The sequence below is a fragment of the Sminthopsis crassicaudata genome, chromosome 2 (genome assembly GCF_048593235.1).
Source record: "Sminthopsis crassicaudata isolate SCR6 chromosome 2, ASM4859323v1, whole genome shotgun sequence".
Lineage (NCBI taxonomy): Eukaryota > Metazoa > Chordata > Mammalia > Dasyuromorphia > Dasyuridae > Sminthopsis > Sminthopsis crassicaudata.
This window is the reverse complement of record NC_133618.1, coordinates 569,498,265-569,525,956: the sequence shown is the minus strand read 5'-3', so window position 1 is coordinate 569,525,956 and position 27,692 is coordinate 569,498,265. Positions and strand designations below refer to the sequence as shown.

Genomic DNA, 27,692 nt, shown 5'->3' with positions numbered 1-27,692 from the left:
AATGGTCTATAGCATTTACATGCAGCAAACTGTTTTTATATATCCTGCCTTATTTTATTTCCCTCACAATGATCCTGTAAGTTAAGCAGAGAAGAAATTATTATCTATAAAACTTCCCCAAAGTGGAATGAGCTGTCTCCTGAAGTCATAAAATCATAGAGGAATTGTAAGGGACCTTAACAATCAAATGGTACAATGCTCAGATTTTGCAGATGGGAAAACAGATTAAGTGTCTTGTTCAAGGTCACTTAGGTAGTAGGTGAAATAAGCATGATTTGAAGTCCTTTGAATTCAGATCCAGCACTCTTTCCATTATGTCCATCTCATATTTCGTATTCAACACTTCAAGCAGAAGGTAATGGACCCTTCAGCTTCCCCCTCCCCCGTTTTAGAGGATATTTTAGAAAAGATTCCTGAGAGTCTGTTAGGTGCTGAATGTATAGCATGTAGGAAATGTAGGAATTAACATAGCCAGAAATGAGGCCCAAGACCTTTGGCTCCTAATCTAGGTACCTTTTTTTTCTCAGTAGGATCATAATGTACCTGGGTCACCCACATTAAAAGGTGCCACACTTCTCAAAGAAAGCATGTCGTTATCCACTCCCTGTTCTGGCTTGCTCTCACCTCAGTCTACTCTTACACTCTGAGAGGGATGGGTTCCCAGAAGATCACCATCAGCTCTTTTGGGGCATGTGGAGGAATAGATTCCATCATATCTCACTTCAGTTCTTGAGCCTCTACTAATGTACTTCACTTTGCACAAAACCAAAGATTGAGTAGTGACACTTTTAGATCTAAAACATAAGTCTTTACTTAATAAAATAAATAATGTATTCAATATTAAATCAAATGTGGGAATAATAAATACTTATAATCTACACATAAAGATGGGTAGCACTCTGCTAACTAAAAGTAAAAGTAAAAGTGGCACACATTCGCAGAAAACCTAAGTGGGCACATAGTCATCATGTATAAGCTCAAGGTAACACATAACCCTGGAACTGTCAACTTTGTTGTCTTCTTTCTTTCCTAGGAAATGTCCCTAAAAGTTCCTTGATGATACCATCTTCTTTATTGAACATATGTGTCACTTCCAAGACGAGTTGATCTATATACTGTGTTTTATTAACACTAGAACTAATATAGTCAATCCGCTTAGTAACTTCGCCAATTTTTTATTTCTAAGCTGTTCCTCTACTCCTTTGTATTTATTTCTCAACGGTAAGTATAATGTCCATCACTTTAAACTTCAAGGTTAGTTGATTTAATTCTTAAATCTGGTCTTTCATCTCTCTTTTACTCTTTTTTTTTCGGATTCTGAGTACTTTGTACAAATTATTCCATTTTAACTTATAGTTAAATAGTGGAGTTCTCATCTTCTGTCAGATAAATTACCTTTATCCCATAATTAGAGAAAAGTTCTGATATTGTTATCTTTCTAGATTATTATAGCTTTTCACATTTTTTTATCTAAAATAAAAGTAGCAACTGTCTCAGAACTTTGAATTCAAATAACCATTTCTTAGAATTCTGATCAAAGTAGACAATTCCACAACAAACTACTCCTTATGAAATAATAGTGATTTAAAATGGCATAGCATCATAAACTGAAATCTGGTGGTGACCTTAGATACCATCTAGTTCAAACTCTTATTTTACAGATGAAGAAACTGGTCGGTGGCAGTTTCTTGTCTGAGATCACACAGGTAGTAGTAAATGTTAGGAATTAAAACTTAGGTCTTTTGACTCCCCAACTATTCATTTTACCAGGCTAACTTTTTTTTTCTTTTACAGAGTTTTATTAATGTTTTGTTTTTATATTGTAGTCATTTTAGATATGTCTCTCCCTTCAATCCATTATATCCAACTAATGGACTTTTTTTTTTTTTTTTTTTTTTTTTTTTTTTTTTGACTAAATAGTGGAGTTAAGTGATTTGTCCAGGGTCACATGGCTACTAAGTGTCAAGTTTCTAAGGCTTTATTTGAGGTTGGATGGTCCTGATTCCAGAGCCAGTGCTCTATCCATTGGGTCACCCAGCGGCCCCTTTGGGCCTTCATTTTTAAGAAAAAAAAATTCTGCAAAATCAATCAATGTATGCACCATCTCTTATAGAATATGCAGCATTTTATTTTTTAGTGAAAGGGGTGAGGAACATTTCCTTATAGTCACTATAGTCATGTATATGAAATAGTATTTTATTTATTCATTGGTTTAGCTATTGTGTATATTGTCTTGGTTTGCTTACTTTACTCTGCATCAGTTCATACAAGTTTTCCTATGTTTCTCTGAATTCCTCATATTCATCATTTCTTATAACAAAATAATCCATTATGTTATTACACAATCCGTTTAGACCTTCCCCACTGGGTACCTGCTTTCCAATTTCTTGCTATTCCAAAAAAGCATTGCTATGAGTGTTTTGTTACATGTGATACTCCAATGCTTTTCCTTCCATAAGACAATGCCTTTATTGGTGAAGAAATTGGAAGAAACTAGAAAGATTTTAAAGAATGTTTATCATTGTTTCAGTAGCTTCTTAAATATAATTGTAATCTTTTCCTACTTAGGTGATTGCTCACAGTAAATATCAAGAGTCTCAGAGAATTTCAATCTTTCTAAGCATGCAGGATGAAATTGAGACAGAAGAAATTATCAAGGATATTTTTAAACAAGGCAAAACATGTTTTATCCCTCGATACAAATTCAAGAGTAACTACATGGATATGGTCAAGTTATTTTCAGCTGAAGAAATTTTTTCACTTCCCAAAACTTCCTGGAACATACATCAACCTGATGATGATGAAGAACGGGAAGAGGCTTTGTCTACAGGTGAGTAGAAAAATCTTTGCTTCCTAATTGGATTTTACCTTATGCATGTGACACAAGTATAGCAACTCACCCTCATAATGTAGGCTAAGCAAAAAATCTTTCTGGGTTTCAAGCAGTTTTAGCCACTTAGGTCCTGACATATTGAGATTAGCTGTCACTGCAGAGTAGATAGAACATCCCAGGCCACAATATTAACAAAATCATCATTCATCTTATCATTGCTGATTTTTGAGCAAAGTACTTGTGATAGCAGTAGGTGTGGAAATGTCAAGTATAATGGTTTTTTTATTTAAAAATTACTTAGTGTGCCAAATGTTATTTTTAATCTGCTGTTTAAGTTTATGTATTTGTACTTGCCTTGTTGTTCCATAATGCTTCTTGATTTCTCCTTTCTTCATCATTACTGTGCTTTCAATGCTTTAGAAAAAATAGACCATTTTACTATTTGGTTTTATCACTATTTTTAAGAGAAAAAAAAAAGGGTTCATTTTGCATTGACACTACATTGCTTCTTAAAAAACATTATCTCTTCCCCTTTAGAAAAACGTTTCTCCCAAGTGGTTAAGTAAACATTCCTGGAAGAGTTATTTAGATTATGGGGAAAAAAAACAAAAAACAAAACTACCCAGCTTAGCACTCATGTCTGATAATGTATGGTACTTTGTACTTTTCTTGGTTGTAAGCAGAAAGGAAGGATGTGTGCTTTAACTTCAATAGTTTGGCACTGGCATTATCAATTGTATTAGGCCTGATTTTCATTGCCTTTTGGGACAGTGTAGAGAGCATTGGGCTTGGCATCAGGAAGCCTTATATTTCTGTGTTCAAATCTGATCTTTGATAACTTATTAGCTGTGTGATCTGGACAAGTCACTTCACTTTGTGTACCTCAGTTTCCTCATTTGTAAAATGAGCTAGAGAAGGAAATGGCAAGCCCCTTCAGTATTTTTGTCAAGAAAACTCCAAATGAGGTTACAAAGAGTCATACACAACAGAAATGACTCAATAACAAATAACAATTGATTTTATATATTGTTCTTTCGCGTCTGCGTTCTTTACTTTGTGTCATTTCATGCGTGTCTTCCAAAGCATTTTTCTCTACATTCTCGGTATTTATTAGAATCCACAAATACTCCCTTATGAATTCAGTGTGTTCAGACATTTCTCATTACTAGTATAACAGGTTTAGAACTGAAGGACATTTAGGGATCTCAGAGATCTCAGAAGATGTTAATCTTCTCTTTTACAGATAAGAAATCGAGTTTGGAGTGGGTGGGGCATCTTCCTGATCCATTTAGGCTGAAAGAAGCAGAGTGGTCATTTGACTCTGTTGTACTGGGCAAAGGCTTTTGGGGAGCCTTAAAAATTATCCTGTTATGAATCTTTTTATGCATAGAGATCTTTTCTTGTTGGCATTATACACTCTGGGGTTATGGATCTCTGGTTAGAAATAGCATGAAGAGCTTGGTAACTTTTTTTTCATAATTACAAATTATTTACCAGAATGATTAAACCAGTTCACAGCTTGATCAGTAGTGGATTAGTGTGTGCTTGACTTCAACACTGAATTTCTTCTTCTTTGACTATTTGATAAGTGTGAGAATTGACACCCTGGTGTTGTTTTAATTTGTTTTTCTCTGTGATTTTGAACATTCTAGATGACTATTGAGAATTTGTATTTCTTCTTTTGAAAACTATTCATCTTCTTTAACTACTTTGCTATTTGGGATTGTTACCATTACTTACTCCTATATTCCAAAACTCCTTATTTTTAGGTACTTTTTCTTTTGTTGGTCTATTTTTGCTATTAGGGACTTCCTTCACTCTGGCTGGTCCCTATTGTACCATAGTATTTTATTCTAAATGTAATTAACCTTCAGAAAGAATTTAAATTTATGAATAAAGGAAAATATCAGAGGAGGAATTTCCATTGATTGATTTCCCTACATGTATAACTGGGGAAGAAATACATTCCCTAGATATTTGTACAACTTCTTAACCAGTACTAAAAAAATAAAAAATATTCTTTCTTTAAATATTCATCTAGCATAGATTTTTCCTTTTTTTTTAATGCCCTCATTAAGGATGCCCTTGATACAGATTATTTTCATAAAAAAATTATGTAGTTGGGAAAGTAGGCATATAGGTCACTAGTTATTGATTTTCTTTTTCTTGCTTGCTTTTTTGTTTGTAATAACATGGTCCAAGATTTTTTTCATGTCTTTGGTATCTTCTTCACATACCTAGGGAGTAAGGAAAGAGAATAATACATAATAAACCTGGAAAGATAGGTTGGATCCAGGTGGTGAAGTGCTTAAAAGCCAAACAGAGAGTTGGTATTTTATATTAGAGGGAAGGAGGAGTCATTGTAGTTTATTTAGTGAGAGAAATCACTATGGTATTTGTATTTAGGATGGATTAGAAATGTTGAAAGACTTGAGAAAAGCAGGCTATTGCTATAGTCTTGGTGAGAGGTAATGAGGTGGTAGCTACATAAGTAAAGAGCAGGAGTCAGATATTAGAGATGTTATGAAGATGGTCCAGAGAAGAGCCTCGAGGAATGGGTAAAAATCCAGCAAAGGAGCCTCAAAAAGCAATGGCTAGACAGATGGAGGAGAACTAAGAGAAAATAAAACAAAAACAAAACAAAACAAAAATCAGAGAAGAGAAATCTTCCTGCAAAGAGTGTGGTCAACAGTGTCCAGTGCAGCTGAGGGGCAAGATGGATGAACCCTTGGAAATACCATCAGATTTATTTCTCAGCATATTTTTCTGACCTGCCCAATTCTTCCTGTCTTCCCATCTCTGCTTTTTGTAACTGAACAGAATTAGTGTCTGCCACTTTTTATGGAAGATGGGGGATTCCCCCCCCCCCTTCTCACCCCCAGTTACTGCTGTGGGGCATCTCTACAACTGACTCCCTGAATAGTAAGCCTCTGGGCTTAATTATGATTACCGTGACAGACTTGTGGGTGTAGGCTTGTTGAATGAGAGCTCTCTATATTAAAGGCTTCTGGAACTAAATCACTGAGTTTTTACCTTGTGTGATTTTTAATTTGTGCATTCATCTTTAATTATATTATATCTGGTACTTAATTTTTCTCTTTTGATTTTGGAATTGGAGAAGTTTGTAGCAAGCAACTCTTTAGCTATTTTGCTGGTTACGTGGTCTTTGGGTCTTGCCCTCAAACTGAAAAAGTGGTCTGGGTAATTAAACCTACCAACAACCAGTAACCGCCCTTTGTCTTCCTTAAATATCTTGGGTAATACAACTCTTAGGTGCTGCCATGCCAGCTGTGTGATGCAGCTGAGATGCCCTAGCTGTGCTGCTCACCCCAGTTAGTGCTGACTGAGCAAGCTGCTTCTCCCAGCCATTGTGTTGATGCTCTCTCTATTAATAGTGCAAATGGCTTCTAAAGCAAACGGAATTGCCCACTGGGGGATTTGTGTTTATCTGACTTTTTGTATAAATTGGTAGACCTAATTCATTCGGCTGTATGGTAGTTGCTAAGAAAATTTGAAGGCTATCAGCAATTAACTGAGTTCTGACAGTAATCTTAGAAGTCGCTGGGGAATTGTGTTGTATATGTTTTTTTTTTTTTTTTTTTTTACCCAAATTAAAAAAAAAACAAAACCCACAATGTGATAGAACTTTAGAGCCTAAAGGGATCTTAGAACTCATTTAGTCCAGGGGTTTTCGAAACTTTTTTTTGCTCACCACACAGTATTCTTCACCATTAGGAATTGAGCCTGAGTGGACATTTAAGTTGGCAACAAAGAATGGCTGTCAGGGAACTGGGCTTCCAGTCTGGAGTTTGGGGATTCTCCTTTCTCTCCTCTACCCTTCAGCCTCTGTTTTCTTTACCTCCTCATCATTCACAGCAAAGAACACAAACTTTGCAACTGGATGGATGGTGAGGACTGCTTTGGTCAAATGTTAGGGAAGAGAAGGTAGCAAATCACAGCAGAAAATAGAAACTGGGATGTTCTCTTTACAAATTTTAAGCTGGAAAGAAACACAGTCTCTTCTCTCTTTATTTTACAGATGAGGGAACTGGAGTCCAGGGAAATTACATGCCTTATTCAAGGTCACATTGATCATATGTGGTGCAATTTGGATTCAGATCCACTGATTCCAGAGTCAGTGCTCAACTATGGAAATCTGGGGCATGGGGAGGAGTTTTGTGACATACCTAGAAGCTTGTTTGTAAGGGTGTGCCACAGTACTCTCTTTGTGGACCAATCTAGTCCAATCCAATTTATAGAAGTAGTAACAGGCCTACACTGGCCAAATTCATGGTCCCGTAGTGAAATAGAGCTGACAGAGCAGAAGCCACATCTCCTAACTCTCATTCTGTTATGTCACATCCTCCCACTTGAATATGCTTATTTTTAGTGAACTTAAAAAAGAAAATTCACTTAAAAACAGATTTAAAATATTGTTCAAGTGGACTAAAGTAAAAGTAAGAGTTGTTGTTTGTCCTTTGTTTTTGAAGAGGACCCATAACCAATGACATTGCTGGTTGTTGGTTAAAATTAAAAGCAAGTCCAAAGTGAAAGCTTGTCTGCCTTTTCTTTTCTTTTACTAATGAGAAAAGGTGCTAATCAGAAAGGAGGGGTGAGGGAGTTTCCTTCTTGAGGATTCACTGTTCCCTATTGCTATTTTTCCTATCATTCTTTGTATTCTGGGTTTTCATTTGCAGTAACAGCTTGGAGTGTGATAGGATGTTAATTTTTCCACAGCACAGCTCTAGCTATCAAGTCTTTGAGACAGCTTGATTAGAGCTCCAGATTGTCTTCTGTGTGATCAGATTAAAATATGCATTCATGGTGTGCAGGTGCCTTCCTATTTTATGTGGTCTAGGAAAACAATGAAATTCATGTAGTGTCAGAAGGTTAAATCCTGGGTTCTTAAGGAAAAAAATAGGTTCTTCAATATATGTTAATTGAAAAATTCACTTCTCTCAGTTGGAAGTCTATTTTTCTTTATTCTTGAATGTCTTATACAAGAAGCATTTATTATGTACTTACTATGTGCCAGGTACTATGCCAAGGGCTAGAAATACAATGAAAGGCAAAAACAGTGTCTGCCTTCTGGGAGTTTATATTCCAATGAGGAAGCCATCATGTAAATAACTGGATAGTTACAAAATATGTCTGATTTAAATGGAAGGTAATCTTAGAGGAGAAATTGCTAAAAGCTTGGGTATCCAGAAAAAGCCTTTCCAGAGGATGGTATTTGAGCTAAGTCTTTAAGGAAACCTGGGGAACTGAAAGTAGAGGCAAGGAGAGAGAGCATACCTGGTATAGATTATGGCCAGTGTAAAGGCATGGAGATGAGACTGGAAGGGTAGAAAGAGGTCAGGTTATGGAGAACCAAGGGTTTGTCTTTTCTCCTAGAGGTAACAGGGATCCATTGACACTTAGGAAGCAGGAGCGTGACCTACGTCTTAGAAAAATCTCCTAAGGGAGTTGAGGCAGGAAGATCAGTTAGAAAATTTTTGTAACAGTTTATTTGAGAGCTTGTGAAAATCTGAACCAGGCGTTTGGCAATGTGGCGGACCAACCCCAAGAGTTAGGCTACAGATCAACTGTGGGGGTGAGGGGAGAAGAATGACATCAGGATGAGGCTTGGGTACTTGGAAGAGTGGTGCTCTCTCAATTATGTCAGGAGAGTTTGGAAGAGGGGAGGTCAGATCTGGCTCCTGTAGCCCTGCTGAAGTCGCCCCAGCAGCGATTTTCCTTTGCCTTTTCTACTATATTCTGTTTTTACATATCAGTTCCCCAAAACTCCCTGTTCTATTACTTTCACCAATCCAAGCCTGACCACCAGGATATCCCAGTTTCTGCTGACCTCTCTCTCTCTCTCTCTTTCTCTCTCTCTCGCTCTCTCGCTCTCTCGCTCTCTCTCTCTCTCTTTCTCTCTCTCTCTCTCTCTCTCTCTCTCTCTCTCTCTCTCTCTCTCTCGCTCTCTCGCTCTCTCTCTCTCTCTCTCTAAATGACTAACTCCTCTATTTCTTTTTCACTAGTAATAGCAGAGATTAGGCATTTGGAAAGTTCTTTACTATTACTTAGGGAAATAGATGAAAATAACACAGAGCATAGTCTTAGCAATTCATAAAAGCATGAAGATGGTCCACAATAACCACAATCTTTCTATTAAATACTCTTTCCTTTCTAACTTGACTTTTGTCCTGGCCCTGCTATGTAGCCAAATGCAATGCTACCTCTTTGAAAGATTGTTTTTTCTGACTTTGCTATAGACTTGATTCTTAGTTATTTCTGCTTCAAAATTGCACCTTCTCTGGATCCTCCTGCCAGCCTCAGGCTTAGTTAGCATTTTCAGATCTTTCAGAGATCACCACCCTTTAAAAGTAAAAAGGCTTTTTGATTTATGCCTCATTGTTTTCCTTATTTCCTCGTCCCCTATCCTCAGGAAAAAGCTTCTAAAATATAGATTTGCTATTCAACATGTACATATAGATACAGGATGAGGCAGGAGTGGAGATTTGATTTCATTAGTACAGGGAGCTCTTCAATGAAGAGATTCCTTCTACCAAAGCAGATCTCAATTCATAATCTTAGAGAATTGCTTAAAGTAATAAAAGGCTAAATAACTTGCCCAGGGAGGCAGTCCAGTATGTTAGAGGGAGAATTAGAACTCAGATCTTCCTTACTTGAAATTCTTTATCCACTATGCCATGCTGCTCCTTCCTTGGTTAGATCTAATCACTTATAATTTCTGTTCAGGGATTGTTTGAACAATAGTCATCCCCCCAATTCTATAAGAGATAGAATTTTTTGCAGTTTCATTAATTTCTATATCTATCAAAAGGTATATTTTATTTGTGTATGGCTCTTTGAAATTTTAAATTTTTATATAGGGAACTGCTTCTATTGTATTATGAAACTTAGGTCATTGTTAAGTATTTGTGATAATGATATCTATTTATGATGGAGACATATCTATTTATAATAGAGATAACATGGGAATTTAAATAGATAAATAATCTGAAAATAACATAGATAACCACCTTAAAATCACATTGATTTAAAAGTAGTAGTAGGAGTTCATTTTAATTTGATCTTTTCTTCTTCCTATTTTTTCTAGGCCTTAGACTAATAGAAATGCTAACAAGATTACTTAAAAGATTAAATGAGTTTCATGTTACAATGAACTCTCATTAAAATGAAATTTCTGCTTCACAAAAGTATTCAGCCTCGGCCAATAGTTCATTTATATAGTGCAGCTTTTGATGTAGAAAAATTCAAATACAAGTGAAGAATCTGGATTGTCTTTTAGACTTGGTTGTACCAAGATTTAATTTATAGTGAAGAAATTCAGACATTGGCAACAGAAAGGAAAAGTCAGGTTTATGGGATATATGAGTCACATAGAATGAAAGGAAGGGGAGAGCTGTATCAGTTGAAGAAGGACCCACATGGATGAGATCACACATTCGTTTGATAAGATGATGAATAGGTGTCACAGAAGGACAATAAGCTAGGCCCAGAATTTAATAGAAGATTGATAGCTGGCTAGATTTCATTTGATATATCGGGAAATTTAAAAAACACTCCACTCTTCTAAGCTGCTCAGTGTTTTCAAAAGCCACTCCCCATAATTCTCAAGTGACATTAGATGAAGACAATCTCAGAAGGGTTAAAATCTCTTAGGTGACACAAAGGCTCATGTGGCAAGCATACATAGGCTGCAATCTGTAACTGAAGACAAATTGCATTGGGGTGCAGTATAAAGAGCTTTGGGTACAAATTCTGGCCCTCCAAGGTCCCTTCCAGCTTTGAGTCTGTAACCCCTATGAATCTGTGAGTGGGTCAAAGAACCTGTGATTGGAAGTAATAGGTCACTCATGGACATCCTGGTTATCCCCCCAGGAACTGGCCCTGCTCACACTTATCTCAGCTCTGCTTCTCACTTTATGGACTTCTTCATCTTTGTGTTGGCAAGATGCCTCTGCCCTTCCTTGGACAGGTGAATTTACCTCAAGGTTCAAGGGAATCTCCATTTGAAGAAGTGGCTAGGTCAGGCATGCCAGTTTCCCTCCCTGCTCCTGCACCAGCTCCTCAGACTTCGACCCCTTGAATTAGTTCTTCCCCTCATCTCCTTTTTTAGCATTGTCTTTTTCTCTTAGGATATAATATTTTTGAAGGTAGGGACTGCTTTTTAAAAATCGCTTGTATTGGTATTCTCATCGTTTAGTATAGTTAGCACACAGTAAGTAATTGATAAATGCTTCTTCTTGTGCTTTCCCTGTCTCCCTCTTTGTCTCTTTGTCTCTTAGTCTTTTTCTTCATCTTCATCCCCACCCTTATCACAGATCACTAAAGCAATGCAATGTAATGGAAGAATTTTTGTTCAATGTCTCCCTAGTTTTATCTTTAAATGACTTCACTCTTATATGTCATCAATACTCAAGAAGAGAGTTAGGTGACACTAATACATGTCCAAACATGGTGTGCTCTAAATAACATTATAGTAAATGAAATTAATTATATTTTTGCACAGAAAAAATGGTTTATTATTTATGTGGTAATAATATCCAAATCAACTATCTGTATACAATCAAGTATACTGTATATTGCCTTGTTAGAGAAAAGATCTAAATCAATACTAAGAAAGAACATGGCATATAACTGAAGCAAATATAGCTTGACATTATACATTGCTGATGTCATAAGTGGGAAATGGATAAAAAAAGAAGTCACCAACACCTTGATCAGCAATCCAGATAAATCTAGAAATTGCCTCAGCCAATTAATACTTAATTTTCTTGTCAATCAGAAAAATATGGAAGTCATTAGCAACATTGATTTAAAATACTTATTTGCACAATCTTAGGCAGTAGGATAGTGGATGATTGTGAACAGTGTTATTTTATAAAACAGTGGCAGTATCAGAGAAAGAAAAGCAAATTTATAGAAAATTTAGATGGAGACACAACTAAGCTAAATCCAATATATAAAGTCTATAAAAAAAGTGTTTTATGAGTATAGTAAATGAGCATGGACATACTGAATATATCCTAGAATATTGGAATTGGGGGTACAAGTGAGGGCAGTCTATGGATTCTTCAGAGGAATAGTTTGGGAATAGGTAAATAAAAGTATTACTTGACATAATGTATAGTCAATGCTGAAGTCAGATAGTTTTACTAAAGCAAGTTATGAAATTACTGGGTGAGCCCACTATATATTTATGCTGTCTATCTTCAGCTAGAGCCCTTGATGTTGCTTCATAGTATTTTATCTTGGGGAAATTATCAGGGCATATTTCATAGCGACTGTTTCAAATATTTTCCATATTTCTCTAATCTTTCCTTGATGTTGGAAAATGATTTTGCTTTCTTCAATATGAAGACACCTTAGATCTTCTTTCATAAATTCCTTCATCCAGTCAAAATCATATAACATTGAATGTTAAAGCTGCTAAAGCACCTGATAAATCATTTGGTCCAATCTTTTCATTTTACTGATGAAGACACTCAATGCTTAGAGAAGTGACTGATGTCAAATTAGTAATAGGAGCTAGGCAACCTAGATCTCAGCCAGTGTTCATTCTTTTAATTTTTTTAAATTTAAATTTTTATTTTCAGTTCCTAATTATCTCCCTCTCTCTATCCCTTCTTCCACTCCTTGAGAAAGCAAGAAATATGATACCCATTATACATATGAAGTTATACAAAACACACTTCAACATTAGCTGTGTTGTGAAAAAAAAAAACAAGAGGAAAAAAATTCATTGATCATTCTTGTGACTCTCAAAACACTGCTGTCTAGACCTTTAAATCTTCATTTTACTTCGTTCACATTTTCCTTTCTTTCCCTTTTGTCTCAGTGGAAAATGAATCCTCTTCATATTTAAGGCTATTCTGTGTTTTTGATATCATCCTGTCTTATTTACTCCAGAATCTTATTCCATTAATTTTCCCATCCTTTCTCTTATCTCTTCCATGGATCTTTTCCCTTTTTCTTTTTTACCCATTTTAAGATTGTCTTGCTAGGTGAAGGAACTGAGGGCAACATGTAGAGGAAAATTAAGGATATTTTTCTTCTTCTTCTTTTTTTTTTTTTTTTTTTTAAATTAAGGAAGCTATTTTAGACGATCATCTTGGCTAATCTGAGAAATGTACAGTGGTACCTCAGAGTTGTCTTAATTTGCATTTTCCTGATCAATAGTCATTGAACATTTTTTCACATGACTAGAAATGGTTTCAGTTTCTTCATCAGAAAATTGTGCATATCCTTTGATCATTTATCAATTGGAATTTTTTTTTTGTTTGTTTGTTTTTTTGTTTTTTTGCTGAGGCAATTGGGCTTAAGTGATTTGCCCCCAGGGTCACACAACTAAGAAGTATTGTGCTGAGACCAGATTTGAACTCGGGTCCTCCTGATTTCAGGGCTGGTACTCTATCCACTGTACCACCTAGTTGCCCCTTGAATTCTTATAAATTTGAGTCAATTCTCTATATATTTTAGAAACAAAGCCTTTATCAGAACCCTTGAATATAATTTTTTTCCCCACAGTTTATTGCTTCCCTTCTAATTTTGTCTGTATTGGTTTTGTTTGTACGAAAACTTTTCAACTTAATTTAATCAAAATTATCCATTTTGCATTCAATAATGTACTCTTGTTCTTTTTTAGCTACAATTTCTTTCCTTCTCCACAGATTTGAGAGGTAAAACTATCCTTTCTTATTCTAATTTACTTATAATATTACTCTTCCTGTCTAAATTATAAACACATTTCAAACTTATCTTGATATAGGGGGTTAAATATGGATCATTGTTTAGTTTCTGCCATACTAATTTCCAATTTTCCCATCAATTTTTGTCAGATAGTGAGTTCTTATCCCCAAAGCTGATGTCTTTGGCTTTGCAAACACTGGATTACTATAGTCATTGACTATTGTGTTCTGTGATCCTAACCTATTCCACTGATCGACTACTATATTTCTTAGCTAGTACCAAATGGTTTTGATGACTATTGCTTTGTAATATAGTTTTAGGCCTGGTACAGCTAGGCCATCTTCATTTGCATTTTTTTTCATTAATTCCCTTGAAATGTTTGACCTTTTATTCGGATTCCAGATGAACTTTGTTATTATTTTTTCTAGATCTATAAAATAATTTATTGAGAGTTAGATTGATACAGCACTGAATACATAGATTCATTTAGGTAGTATTGACATTTTTATTATATTAGCTCGACCTACCCTCTGATACATATTCTTGAATTAATCTAAAGATGGACCCTTATTATTTCAAGAGGCACTCCATTTTATTGTTGGACTGTTCTAATATTAGAAAATTGTCCCTTTAACCTGAAACTTGCCATCTTTGAGCTGAAATCTGCTTCCCCCACATTTCTACTTATTGGTCTTACTTCTCTTTCCTGTGTGGCAAAATAGCACATGTCTACTTTCGTTTTCTTTTTTGAATAGCCTTTGAATGTTACAGATAGTCAATATTTATCTTTTGTAAATTTTTTTCCCCAGTAAAATTGCACTTTCCCCCTTCAGTTGAGAGATTTCTATAGCACAGTGCCTGAAACATGGTAGGAACTCCTTTTTCTCTTCCCTACTTTCCTTTGCTGTTTTACATTTGCTATTACTTTGGATATGTATGTGATATATTAATATCTAACACATATGTAATAAAACACGGGCGTGTGGAATCAATTACATGCATATGTTACAAACTTCAAGTGTGTATAATAATATGTAATAAACCTTACAGTTTTAAAATGAAACAATTAGTACATAAATTGCTAAAATAGTATAATTTCCAGGAAATACCCAGCTATGGCTGTTGAATTCTGGTGGTAAATTATTGCTACCATACAAAATAGAAGCCTTAGAACAGGGGTTTTTAACCTGGGAATCTGTGAAATTAAGAAAACAGTAGGTAACTACTTTGCAGAATAGTTGGTTTTCTTTGAATCCTGTGTATTTATTTTATGTATTTAAAAAGATTCTTCTAAAAAGGAGTCCATTGGATTCACTAGATAGCTACAGGGTTCCTGACACAAATAAAGTTGAAGATCTTTTCATTTATCAATCAATCCATAGACAGATTCTTCAGTGCATACACTGTCCCAGAGAACACAGTAGGTTTTAGCCCTCCAGAGGGTGCACATGACAGCTTTTAAGCAGGAAATAAGCCATCCAGGTAGGTAGCTTTTGAATCATGCCTTAGTATCTTAAAATTGTCCAGTATAATCTTCAAAGACCTTTCACTCTCATTTTGTTATTTTTCCTTCTTGCCATCCTGTGACACAGGTAGGATGGACATTAGCTTCCAAATATTGTAGCTGTAGCCCCAAAGCAGAGTGCTTGCCCAGAATCCAACAGCATCCGAGGCAAAAACCTGGTTCTCCTAATGCCTTTTATTCTTCAAATTCCTTTTATTTTTCAGAACCTTGTCTGTTACTATTATTTTGCTCTCTGAGTTTTTCTTTGTGCTTTAATCTTGAGAGCATCCTGCATTATATACACTATTCCAGGAAACGTTATTCTTGGTAATTTTGCAACTAGGACTTTGATTGTAGACACTGAGTACACATGAAATTACATTGTCTGAAGCTGAGCTTTCTCAAAGCATTTTGTATTCAACAAAACATACTGGGAAAAAAGCTCAGATTTTTATTGGTGACAAGACTGGATACTTGAATGATGAGTACAGGATGGACAGGATATTCTTGACATTTTCCAGTGTTTTCTCCTTTGCCTTTTAGATAGATGCTTTAGAATTTACTCTAATTTCAGACTAGCATTTTACTTTCTAACTCTTTACACATTAAGATTAAATGATACTTCCATAGGGGTTATAGCCTGTTATTCTTGCCAAAATATGTCAGCCTGCTAAGTGTTCTATTCCAACATAATGATTCATTGAATGTACCAGGTGAGCACTTAAGTATCATTAGAAGGACAGGCCCAAGTGAATTAAAACTATTTACATTAAGAAGTTCAGGTGTTTAAAACTGCTATTACAATTCCATTTTCATTTATTACCTTTAACTAGGACTTTAAAATGTTCATTAGGTTTATAGACATAAGATGGTGCAGATACAATTCGGAAGATTCAGGTTTGATAAAGAGGCCTGAAATTTAAAAACTATTATTTAGTGCATTTCTTTTGGTTCTCAGTTTACAGATCAGGGTGATGGATACCATGTAGGAATTTCTTTGGAGGATGAGGAGCTTTTTCTATTCTTTACTTACATTATTTTTCTGCTGATATGCCCTTCCTTAGAACTCACTGCCTTCTTGGACTGCCCTTTACTTCATCTTTACTTTTCAGTCAGTCAGCAACCACTTATTAATATCTTGTTATGTGCCAGACCCTATGTTAAAATCAGGATTAAAGAATTATCCATACATATGTTTTGAAAATAAAAAGGTTTAATTAAAAAAAGAAAATAATTAAATTGAATCCCAACAAATAAAATAAAATCAGGAATACAAGGAAGGCCAAAAGTCCTTATTTATGTCTCAGAACCAGTTCCACTTCATTCATGAAACCTTTCTTGAACTTCAACTCTGCAAATACACAATTTGGAAGTATTTTATGTATTAGAATAGAGTTGGAGGAACTTTGACTTTGGGAAAGAAAGTCTACTTTCACTTTATTCATTTGTCCTGTGAGATCATTCTCATCATAGGAATGGTTATGTCAGTGTTTTAAAGCAAGCCTTCTTTAACTTTTTCCACTTGTGACCCCTTTTTGCCTATGAAATGTTTACATGACTCCTGGTATACAGGAGTATACAATAATACAATAACAGGTATACAAACGGAACATTTGCTGATAATAAATTATAATTTTGGAATACCCACATGAGTATTCAAATATGAGGCCCCACATGGGGTTACAACCCATAGTTTCAGAAGCTCTGTCCTAAAGGATCAAACAATCGGAATGTTTTGTGAAAATTGACTATTTTCTTTGTGAAATGAGAAGAAAGTGTTCCCAGACAGATTCATTGCTGTTTCTCATCTTCATAATTTCACTTTAATGTCTCAGGACTGCCTTGTAGATTTTGTAACCAATTTTCTTTTTTTTTTTTCCCCCCCTGAGGCTGGGGTTAAGTGACTTGCTCAGGGTCACACAGCAAGGAAGTGTTAAGTGTCTGAGACCATATTTGAACTTAAGTCCTCCTGAATTCAGGGCTGGTGCTCTATCCACTGCACCACCTAGCAGCCCCCTGTAACCAACTTTCAATGCAAAACTTGATGATAGCAATAATTTATAATTTTATAACATTGGACATTAGAAGTGTAAACAAAAAAAGCAAGATGAATCCTAATGGTGCAGTTGCAGGAATACAATTGTTTTAGGAACAAAGCATAAGCTTAAATGGGATGTTTCTAAATGCGAGGTATGTGCTGCTGCTGCTCCTGAAAGATTTTTTTCATTCATTCATTCATTCATGGATGCAGGTATCTATTTGTTTGTTTATTTTTAGGGGGAAGCTATGGGAGTCGTGATAGAGGAAGTATGTAGTATAGTAGATGGAGTGCAAGACTTCAAGTCTGTGAGGCCTTGGATTGAAACCAATATTAGGTACTAACTAGCCAGGTAACCCTGAGCATATTAACCTTTTTCAAGCTCAATTCCTTCATCTCTAAATTGGGAATAATAATAGCACCTACAGTGTAGGGTTTTCAGCATGATTGAATAAGATAATGTTTTGCAAACGTTCAAGTGCTGTGTAAATGTTGACTGTTCTTATTAACCCCCCGGTTGTATTTGATTCAGTGGAAAAGCTCAGAATAATGACATAAATCCTGATTTGAAATGTCAAGTTTCCAATATTATAGAATGAAAGATAATATAATCAGGTAGTGCATGTATGTCAGAGGCTTGTAATCACAACTAGTAAATTGACCAGTACTTTTCTAATACTTAGGGTGTAACTTCACATAAATACAAAACTGTACCATGTTAAAAATGGATATTTATTTTTAAAAACCTTAAAGTTTGAATAAAAACAAAGGCACTATATAGATGCTTATTATCTTCTTCCAATGTTTCTCTGTGTCAGTATGTCTCTTTGTGTGATTGGATTTCTCAGTGTAATTATGTTATGTAATTACATTATGAAAAATGCCATGTTTCATTTCTTTCCATCAGATTTCTTCTGTGAATTTGTCCCTCTGTTCTTTTATTTTACTCCACCTTCTTGTGTTTTTTCCTTGTTCTTTAACTTTTCATTCTTTTTTTTTCTTATAAATGTAGAAATAAGACATTATAGTTATATTGTATTTTTTTAGTTTTATGTTTTTTGTTCATTTAAAAAGTACATGAGCAAGAACTTTATTTTTCTCTCTTGATACAAAGCAATGTGGCCCACCCTTGATTTTCCTATCCTGGGGTCAATGGCCCTTGATAGAATATTGTATTTATTGTTTCCCTAGTTTTGAAGGCATTTGTGTTTGATTTAACTAAGCTTATTGAGGGCGGGGATCATTTCATTTTTGCCTTTTGTTTAGCAAAGTATCTGGATAATAGTAGCTTAATAAATAGCAGCCTAATAAATGCTTGTTGTTTGATTCATTAATGTCACAACTGGATGTCTTGCAATCCTACTGGGTTTTTAGTTTCTTCTCTAAAGAGAGGGGTTACTACTAAATGGCCCTTGAGGCCCGTTCCTGATGTAAATGATAGGAAGCACCCATCTATTTCTAAAGGTAATTGTTTATTTCTGTCTTAATTAGCACATGGAAATGTTTGTGAAAGGCAGTACTTATGACACAGACATACTAATGAAACAAAGACAAGCACATTTATATATAGGTAAAGGCAAAAAAAAAAAATCACACTTAACCACTTTTGGGAACTGTCAAGATTTACAAATTTATAAATTTTCCTTTTCTGCCATAGTTATCAGTTGGTGCATCATATCACAATTGACATTTGGTCAGTTTTTTATTTTATCTCCCCTAATGGAGGAAGGTTGTGGATGTTTGAGTCAAAATAAAAGGTTTAAAAGATGCTTGTATTCAGTTTTGGGACATATTCAGATGTGGGCAGCTTACTACAATGGAAAAACTGTGAAATTTGGAATTAGATTATAGGGCAAATCACTTGACTTTTCTGGGCCTCAGTTCCCTGATTATTTAAATGATGGAGCTGGATCAGATGACGTTTAAGGTCCCCTTCTTTTTCTTAATCAGTAAATCTGTGAATCTGTAGTTGAGGGAGGAGGGAAAGGAAAAAAAAGAATGAGATATCTTTTTGTATTGGGTGAAAGCTCCTATGGTTCCATGCAGTTTCATGTACCAAGTAGATGTGCAGGAGGTGTTAAATTATGTTAGGATCACAGGTAAATGGAGCTACTGAGGGATCTTAAATAATGGACCTCAGTTCTATTTTATTTTAGCTATTTTGAATGTATTTAGGTAATAGTCTCTTTGAGACTATGCAGACTGTTCATATAACTTCCCAAATCTTTAAAGCAGTTTGGGCAACCTATACTAGAGGCAAAGTGTGTCTCTTTAAAAAAAAAATGTATTCTGATTATATGCCAAAAGAATCACTATTTTCACAAACTTTACACAAAATTATTTATTTATGTGTATGTGTGTGAATGTGTGCTTATCTAATAAGTACCATACAAAGCGAGTTGCTGCTGTTATTTCCAAATTCACCTGGCTAAATCCAGAGTTTAGGGTTGTTTTGATGTTTTCCTTGCCTGTTTTTCAGTTCCAGGTAGAGAGATGTTTATAGCTGTGTTGCAATAAAAAGAGCTCTGAACTTAGAAAACCTGGGTGACTTTGGACAACTTAGCCCCTCTCAGAATCAGTTTCCTTATCTGTAAAAGGGTAATTGTACTACCTTATAGGATTATGATGATCAAATGAGGTAAGGGATTTGAAAATGTGAGATATTATTTTAATTACATAGGCTGGATTTCAAACCCACAGTCTGTCACTTAGCCAAGTTCAGAGAGTCTCATTACTAAGGAGTTGGTCACTAGGTGACAGATCTTTTGGCCACAGCAACTCATTAAACCATCTGCTAAGGCATGGATGCAATCTGTGTTGGCAGCAGGAGTATCCCACTCTGATGAAATAATGGATCCTTGAAGTATTATTATAATTACCATAATTATTATTTATAAAATAAAGGAAAACTGCATGACCAGTTTGGTGAGACTGAATCATAAGTTGGAGGTCAGCCTTATTTTTTTCTTTATCTTGGCTCTGGATTGTTTTCTTATTAAAGCCTGGTAGTCCCTACTGGGGATCTCAAAAAGAACAAATTTGGCTTCCCTCAGATAATTAGATGTTTAGAGAGTTAAGATTTTTCTTAAAAGGGTAGTTTCCTCCTTTAAATTAATCATTTTATATGAAACAGGTTTGTTAGGCTCTATTTTGTTAACATTATTGATTAAAATTCACTGAGTTTTCTAGGTTTAAGACTCTGGTGTCATCTTTTATCCTTTCTGTTTCTTCATTGCTCACACTTGTATCGGAATTAAGTTTTTTCTATTCACCCATCACAGTACTTCTCACATCTTACTTTTCTTCTCCTTTCTCTCTGCCACCAATTAATTAAGATTCTCACTGCAAAAGACTACTGGAAGATTGTTCCAATTTGCTCCTCTCCTTATATACAGCTAGGTGATGTAATGAATGGAGTGCTGGATCTGGAGTCCAGGAAGACCTAATTCCAATCTTGCCATAGACTGTTTTTAGCTCTGTGACTAGCTCTGGGTAAGGTATGTGACTTTTTAGTCAGTCACAAAATTCAGTGTCCTCATCTGTAAAATGGGTATAATAATAGTACCTATCTTCTAGGGTCATCTTGTGGCTCAAATGAGAGAATGTATTTAAAGTACTTTGTAAACTTTAAAGTGATATATCCATGCTAGGTATTGTCATCTGGTACCCCGAGGCACATAGAGATTGAGTCATGTCACTTCTCAGTGTCTCTGCTTTGCCTGCCAAATGAAGCTCACAGTCATTGGCCCAGCAGACAGCACCCTACCTGGCTCGCCTTCCCTCCTTCTGGCCCTTGAGAAAGATTATGCTCCAGCCAAACTGGACTACTTCCTGTCTTCCTCACACCTTGCACTTTATTGCATATTCAAAGGGGTCTCTTAATTTCTTCACCTATTAAATTCCTCTATATCCTTTAAAGCCTGACTCAGAAATTACTTCTTTTCAAGCCCTTTTCCTTGATCTTCCTTAGCAATAACATAACCCTTCCCCATCTCTTTTTTTTAAGCCCTCTAATGTATTTATCATAATATATTATAGTATAGCTCTCTGTCTTTGTCTTATCTCTGTAAGTTTTGCTAGGGTAGGGATTAAAGCACTAATTCCTTCAGTATGACAAATCCAGTTGAGTATGTGTGTGGGAGCAGTGTGCTTGGGGCGGCAGCAGTGTGAAGTAAAATAGAAATTAAGAATATAAGAGCTGGGAAAGAGAAGGAGGGGAAAGAAACATTTACATGATATCTTCTATGTGTCACACATCATGTTAAGCCCTTTGCAAATATTATCTCACTTGATTCTCACAGCAATGCTATTATTATTCCCATTTCACAGTTGAGGTACCTGAGGCAAATAAGTTAAGTGACTGACTCACCTCAGGTCATATGGTTATGAGGCTGGATTTGAACTCGGATCTCCTGAGTTCAGAACCAGTATTATAATCCCCTATGCCATTTTTCTTCCTCAAAGAACATTTCCACTGGGAGGGCAGGCCAGCCCTCGGAGAATTCTGCCTATATTCAGACGGTCTCCTAGGAGAAGGGTACCCGGATGATGATGCCCCTGGGGAGATGTCCCAGGTAGGAGAAGGGAGCATAATCATACTGTTCAGCAGACCTCCCATTCCCAAATACGTATTCCCTCTTAACCTGATACCCTTACTCTGGGGCAGAGTGCCATTTAACCTTCGCTAGTTCTGTCTCTGGAAGAGACTAGATCAGCAGTTTTCTCCCTAAATTTTTAATATGGCTCAGCATGAAGTATAGTGCTCTACACACAAGAAGTATTAAATAAATGTGAAATTTAATAAAGAGAGATTATGAAGGTAATTGGCACTTAAATTATGTTATACCCCAATTTAGTAAATTCCAGTGGCTCCCCTTTCCCTCCAGGATGAAGAATAAACATCTCTTTGGCTTTCAGAACCCTTCTTAATCTGGCCTCTTGCTCCCTTTCTAGTCCACTTACACTTTAGTCCCGTCAAAGTATTCTATATTTCAGTGACACGGGCTTCCTTGCTGTTCTTTGAATAACTCACACTTGTCTCCTTACTCCATGCCTTTTTAATAACTATCCCTTAGGCCTGTAATGCTCTTCTTCTCATCTCTACTTCCTTTCATCTTTCAAGTGTTAGCTAAAATCCCACTTTCTGCAGGAAGCCCTTCTCAATGCCCTCCGTAATATTGGTGCCTTTTCTCTGAGATTACCTCCATTATTCCCAGTATATATATATCTTGTACATATAAAGCTGTTTGCATGTTGTCTCTTCCATTGGATTGCAAATCTTAGAGAACAAGCACTGTTTTTGCCTTTCTTTTTAGCTCCAATGCCTGACCCATAACTAGGGGACTTAATGAATGCTAATTTGACTATGACAGAACATTTAACTTTAAACAAAAGCATTTCTAAAGGGGGATTAGAGAAGTTTCATTAAAATACTATAAAATTTTTTAAATGTTTGCTAATAATGCTAAGGAATGACAAGTCTGATTTTGAAATTCTTATATTTTCAGATTAATTTTATTCTGAATCTAACAATAGAATAACTTAATCAGGGAGAAGGAAGGTTGTTTTGTGTTCATCACCAATAATTGCTTTATAATTGTGAATGATATTTACTATGAGTACTCACATTTTAAGATGTTTTGTGATAGTTTAAATTTTTCCTTGGCTTATACAGGCCACTATTTGGGGACTGTTTCATTTTAGTACATTTCTTCTTTTAAAATAAAGAATTTCATTTTAAATTCAATCCTTTTTATTCATAAGTGCCTCTATAATTTCCATGAAGTTATTTTAAAATAATGGTAACATGACAAGCATTAGACTTTAAGATCTCTAGAGACTTCACTTCTGCAATGGATTCTTCAATAATTTCAGTCACAGGCTTTTCACAGGCTCTTATCCTGAAAAATGCTTGGCTGTTTCCTCTCATACATCCTCCACAAAAATCTTACAATTATCTCAAGGCCTTCCTCTGGCGTTTTCTAACATCCAGTGGGTACCAGTGCTGAACTTGGGCAGTCTGTTTGTTTGACTTGTAACTCTTTTCTTCTCCTTGGACCATACATTTGTTGGAGGTAAAATTACCATGGGAAGAATGTAGTATTTGGAATCTGAAGATCAGTATTCAGTTCTCAGCTTTGGACTGACTGCATATGCCAACCTGTGATAGGTACCTCTGGCACTGACTGCAAGTGTGAACCTATGGAAATTATCTAATCTCTTTAGGATTCAGTTTCACCATCTGTAAAGTGAGGACATCGGACTAGACACCTGTCAGGTCCCTTGCTATCTTGCCATTTCTTTTGCTTACTTCATTGTGGAAGATAAGAATTTACTTATATTTAAAATAAATCCTAACTAATTTATTTATTTTTAATATCCATTGCTTTATGAATCATACTGGGAAAGAAAAATAAGAACAAAAGGGAAGAAACCATGGGAGAGAAAAACAAAAACAAAAAAGAAGTGAACATAGCATATGTTGATTTACATTCAATCTCCATAGTTCTTTTTTCTGGATACAGATGTTATTTTCTGTCCAAAGTCTCCATCTTTTTCTCCACCGCTCGACGGCACCACACCACAGCGCTCCCCGCAGTCTCCATCTTTTTAATTCGCCTCTTGAAACACCTGCAATTTTGATTCTTTGAAACTTGGGATGCTCCATTAATGGGTCAAGTCAGTGACAAATATGTTAACTAGTGTGGTTCAGGATTCAGGAAGAGAAAAGCCAAAGACCTGTAGTCTATGCAGAAACTTCACGCAGGTGATACTCTTTGATGCTAGAGGTGTCAGATGTGGCAAGCACAGAATAATGACACATACAAAAATAAATTGATTACTTTTTAACAGAAAGCCACTTGTTTAGATATAGGCATCATTCCTAAATCTTCTGTGTAAAATCAGATCACCTAATTGTTAGCACAAAGATAATAATTTGTATGAATGTTGAAGAAACAATAAAAATGAGAAGGATGACATGTAATTAAAACAACTATAGCCTGTTCTGTTTGCATTTTAATGCTAAAAATGAGAAACAGATGAGAGAACAAATGCTTATTTTTGCTTATTTTACTGTTCCCATTTTACAGATGAGGGAGCTGAAACGTAGTGAGATTATGTAGAATCATAGAATTTAGAACTGGAAAAGACCATAGGAAACTCTCCATTTTATAGAACTTAAAGCCCTGGAGAGGTTGTGACAACACAATTAGCAATTTGATTACTTAGAGTTGAATCCAGGTCCTTTGATTCCAAATTCAAAGCTCTTTCTACCACACCATGCTATTTCATCCATGGAGAAAACCATAAAGGCAGTGTGAGATAAGAGCTTTACCTCTTTTGTTCATTAAAATTTGCAAAGCAATTTCCAAATATGATCTCACGTTATCCTTACAACAGCTCTGGAGGTAAGTGTTAATATTATTATCTCTGTTTTGCAGATGACATGTAGTATACTAGGTACTGGACTTAAGAGTCAGGAGGACCTAGGTACTTAGTCAGCTCTATGACCCTGGACAAAACACAACTTCTCCAGGTCTCAGTGTCCATCTGCAATACTTCTAGAGTTGTTGTGAGGATCAAATGAGGTGATGCCTAATTTGCCAGTTTTAAAACCTTGTATAAATGCTAATGACCAAAGTCTTTGGAGCACAGCAGGAGTCACATCATGGGAAATATACATTGGAGGACCTTGGATACCAGAACAAGGAGTTGGTCAAGGAGAGCCATTGTGGGGACTGACATGAAAAAGGGATGTTTTAGGAAGATTAATATAGTGATGGTGGATAGATTGGGCTACTGATTAGGGTACCTAGTCTGGATTCGCACGTGCGAAAATCAAAGCAAAGAATTAAAGATATCTCTTTCATAGATTTGTCCAAGGCAGGCCCCATGTACTAATTTTGTTACTATGAAACTTTGCTGAAGAGAGGTTACTGTTTGCACAGTATAGTAACTGTGGGGTTTGCCTCATGGTTAAAAAGCAAGGAAAAACCCCACTAAGATTTCTCTGATGCTCATCTCACTAAAGGGCAGAGATTCTGTTTTTGGGTAGCTAGTGGTCAAATGGATAGAAAATTGATTTGCTGTCAGGAAGGCTTTAGTTCAAATCCTGCCTCAGACACTTAGCAGCTTGTATACACCTTTGATAACATTTAATATTTTTCAGCCCCAGTTTCCCTATTTGTAAAATGAGAATGATAGTGGCAACTTGCAAGCTTTATCATACGAGGGAAAGAGTAGTTAATGCTAAGATGAATCCTCAGAGGCTTTATAACTGTATGGGTGCACCAAAATATAATGTGTATCCCCTTATATTTGACATGTTTTTAAAATGTTTGTTTCTTTAAAATAGTTTTTATCTAGGTAATACTAAATATCCAAACCAAATAAACATATATTTATGTTTATTTATACTTAGAAATTATTTTTGTACTATGGGTTTATCACTATTAATTTTTTGCAATATGAATAAGTCTTGATATAATCCCAGTGTTAATATTGTTTGGGTAGTTCAACTTTCTTGCATTAATTTACATTACTTAATGTAAGTCTTTTTGGATTTTCTTATAGCTTCTATATTTATGCCATTTTTAATGGCAGCTAGTAGCCCATTATGTTGATATACCATAGTTTTGTCAGCTCTATTCACAAACTGTTGGGCATTGGATTGCTTCATTTCTTTGCAATTACAATTAATGCTGCTCTGTATATTTTAGAAAATACATCTTATTATCTTGTTTTGACACATTCCAAATGTTCCAGTGCCCAGAATGATTGAAGGCTATATACTTCAGCCAGTGTTTGTCCAACATGAGGGCATGTGTACGGTACATAAGCTTTATCCAGTGATTAAATGAGAGAAAAAGGAATATTATATTTATGAAGCATTTAATACTTTAGTCAATGGGCCCCATGCCATAAGAAAACAATCTGCATTAATTTAAGTGTTCAATTTGTGGAACTGCATGTCACAGCAGAGATTTCCTGCTTTGGACCCTTTCCCTAACCCTCCCTCCCTCCCTCCCTCCCTCCCTCCCTCCCTCCCTCCTTCCCTCTCTTCCTTCCTTCCTTCCTTCCTTCCTTCCTTCCTTCCTTCCTTCCTTCCTTCCTTCCTTCCTTCCTTCCTTCCTTCCTTCCTTCCTTCCTTCCTTCCTTCCTTCCTTCCTTCCTTCCTTCCTTCCTTCCTTCCTTCCTTCCTTCCTTCCTTCCTTCCTTCCTTCCTTCCTTCCTCCCTCCCTCCCTTCCTTCCTTCCTTCCTCCCTCCCTCCCTCCCTCCCTCCCTTCCTCCCTCCCTCCCTCCCTCCCTCCCTTCCTCCCTCCTTCCCTTCCCTCCCTCCCTCCTTCTCCTCCCTCCCTCCCTCCCTCTTTCCCCTCCCTCCCTCCCTCCCTCTCTCCCTTCCTCTCTCCCTCCCTCCCTCCCTCCCTTCCTCCCTCCTTCCCTTCCCTCCCTCCCTCCTTCCCCTCCCTCCCTCCCTCCCTCTCTCCCTTCCTTCCTTCCTTCCTTCCTTCCTTCCTTCCTTCCTTCCTTCCTTCCTTCCTTCCTTCCTTCCTTCCTTCCTTCCTTCCTTCTTTCCTTCCTTCCTTCCTTCCTTCCTTCCTTCCTTCCTTCCTTCCTTCCTTCCTTCCTTCCTTCCTTCCTTCCTTCCTTCCTTCCTTCCTTCCTTCCTTCCTTCCTTCCATTACAAGTCATCCTATTGGAAGAAAGCCTGTGAAATTGCATTTTGCTCTACTAAGTCACATTTTTTTATTATAAAGAAACAATAAACACAATGGAATCTTGTATTTGCTTCACCTTTCTTTTAATCATATGACTGTAAAAATGTGGTCTATAGAAATCATTCCCAGTAGCAAAATAAATAATTCGAACAGGCCTTGGAGGTGGTTGATGACCTGGATCAGAATTGAATAGAAGATTGACAGGGGAGTAGATTGATTCCCATGATCCCAAGTTGGTTTTTGATGCAAAAATATATCTTTAAATGTCATTTAAAAAAATAATGTTAAATGATTGTGACTTACACAGATTACAAAATTCAATTCAGAAGACCTAAATGGTAATGTCGAGACTTAGAGCAGTGATAAATTAGTGACAGAATACTTACTTCCCAGATTGACACACAGATGAGCAACACATTGATTTAATCCAAACATCCTCTATATATTCAGTATCTATTTTGAATTTATTTAGCTATTTATTTGTTATGTCCCCCATTAGAATGTAAGCTCTTTCCCCCCCCCCCCCCCTTGAGGCTGGGGTTAAGTGATTTGCCCAGGGTCACACAGCTAGGAAGTGTAAAGTGTCTGAGATCAGATTTGAACTCAGGTCCTCCTGAATTCAGGGCTGGTGCTCTACCCACTGCGCCACCTAGCTGCCCCAGAATGTAAGCTCTTTGAAGGCAGAACCTGTTTTTGCTCTTTATATCCTTAGTGCTTAGCACAGTGCCTAACATTTAGCAAGTACTGCTAAATTGATTGATGTCAACATAGTATCATCAGTGATTGTATGCAAGAGGTGGCATACACAACCTTTTGATAGATCATTAACCTTATCAATATGGGTAATCTAATAGTAAAAATTTCAAACTATGTTGCCTTGTTGGTTGAGCCATAAA

General features: G+C 36.2%; 1 protein-coding gene across 2 annotated transcripts in view; it reads left to right on the top strand.

Annotated features, from left to right (window-relative positions):
• The window catches only part of MTHFS (methenyltetrahydrofolate synthetase), a 194,026-nt gene that overhangs the window by 111,648 nt on the left and 54,686 nt on the right, over nucleotides 1-27,692 (top strand). For both annotated transcript variants that reach the window (XM_074295236.1, XM_074295235.1), the window contains exon 2: nucleotides 2,569-2,830. In XM_074295236.1, coding sequence (XP_074151337.1) covers nucleotides 2,623-2,830 — 208 coding nt within the window. In that variant the 5' untranslated portion in view covers nucleotides 2,569-2,622. The remainder of the gene's footprint in view (nucleotides 1-2,568; nucleotides 2,831-27,692) is intronic.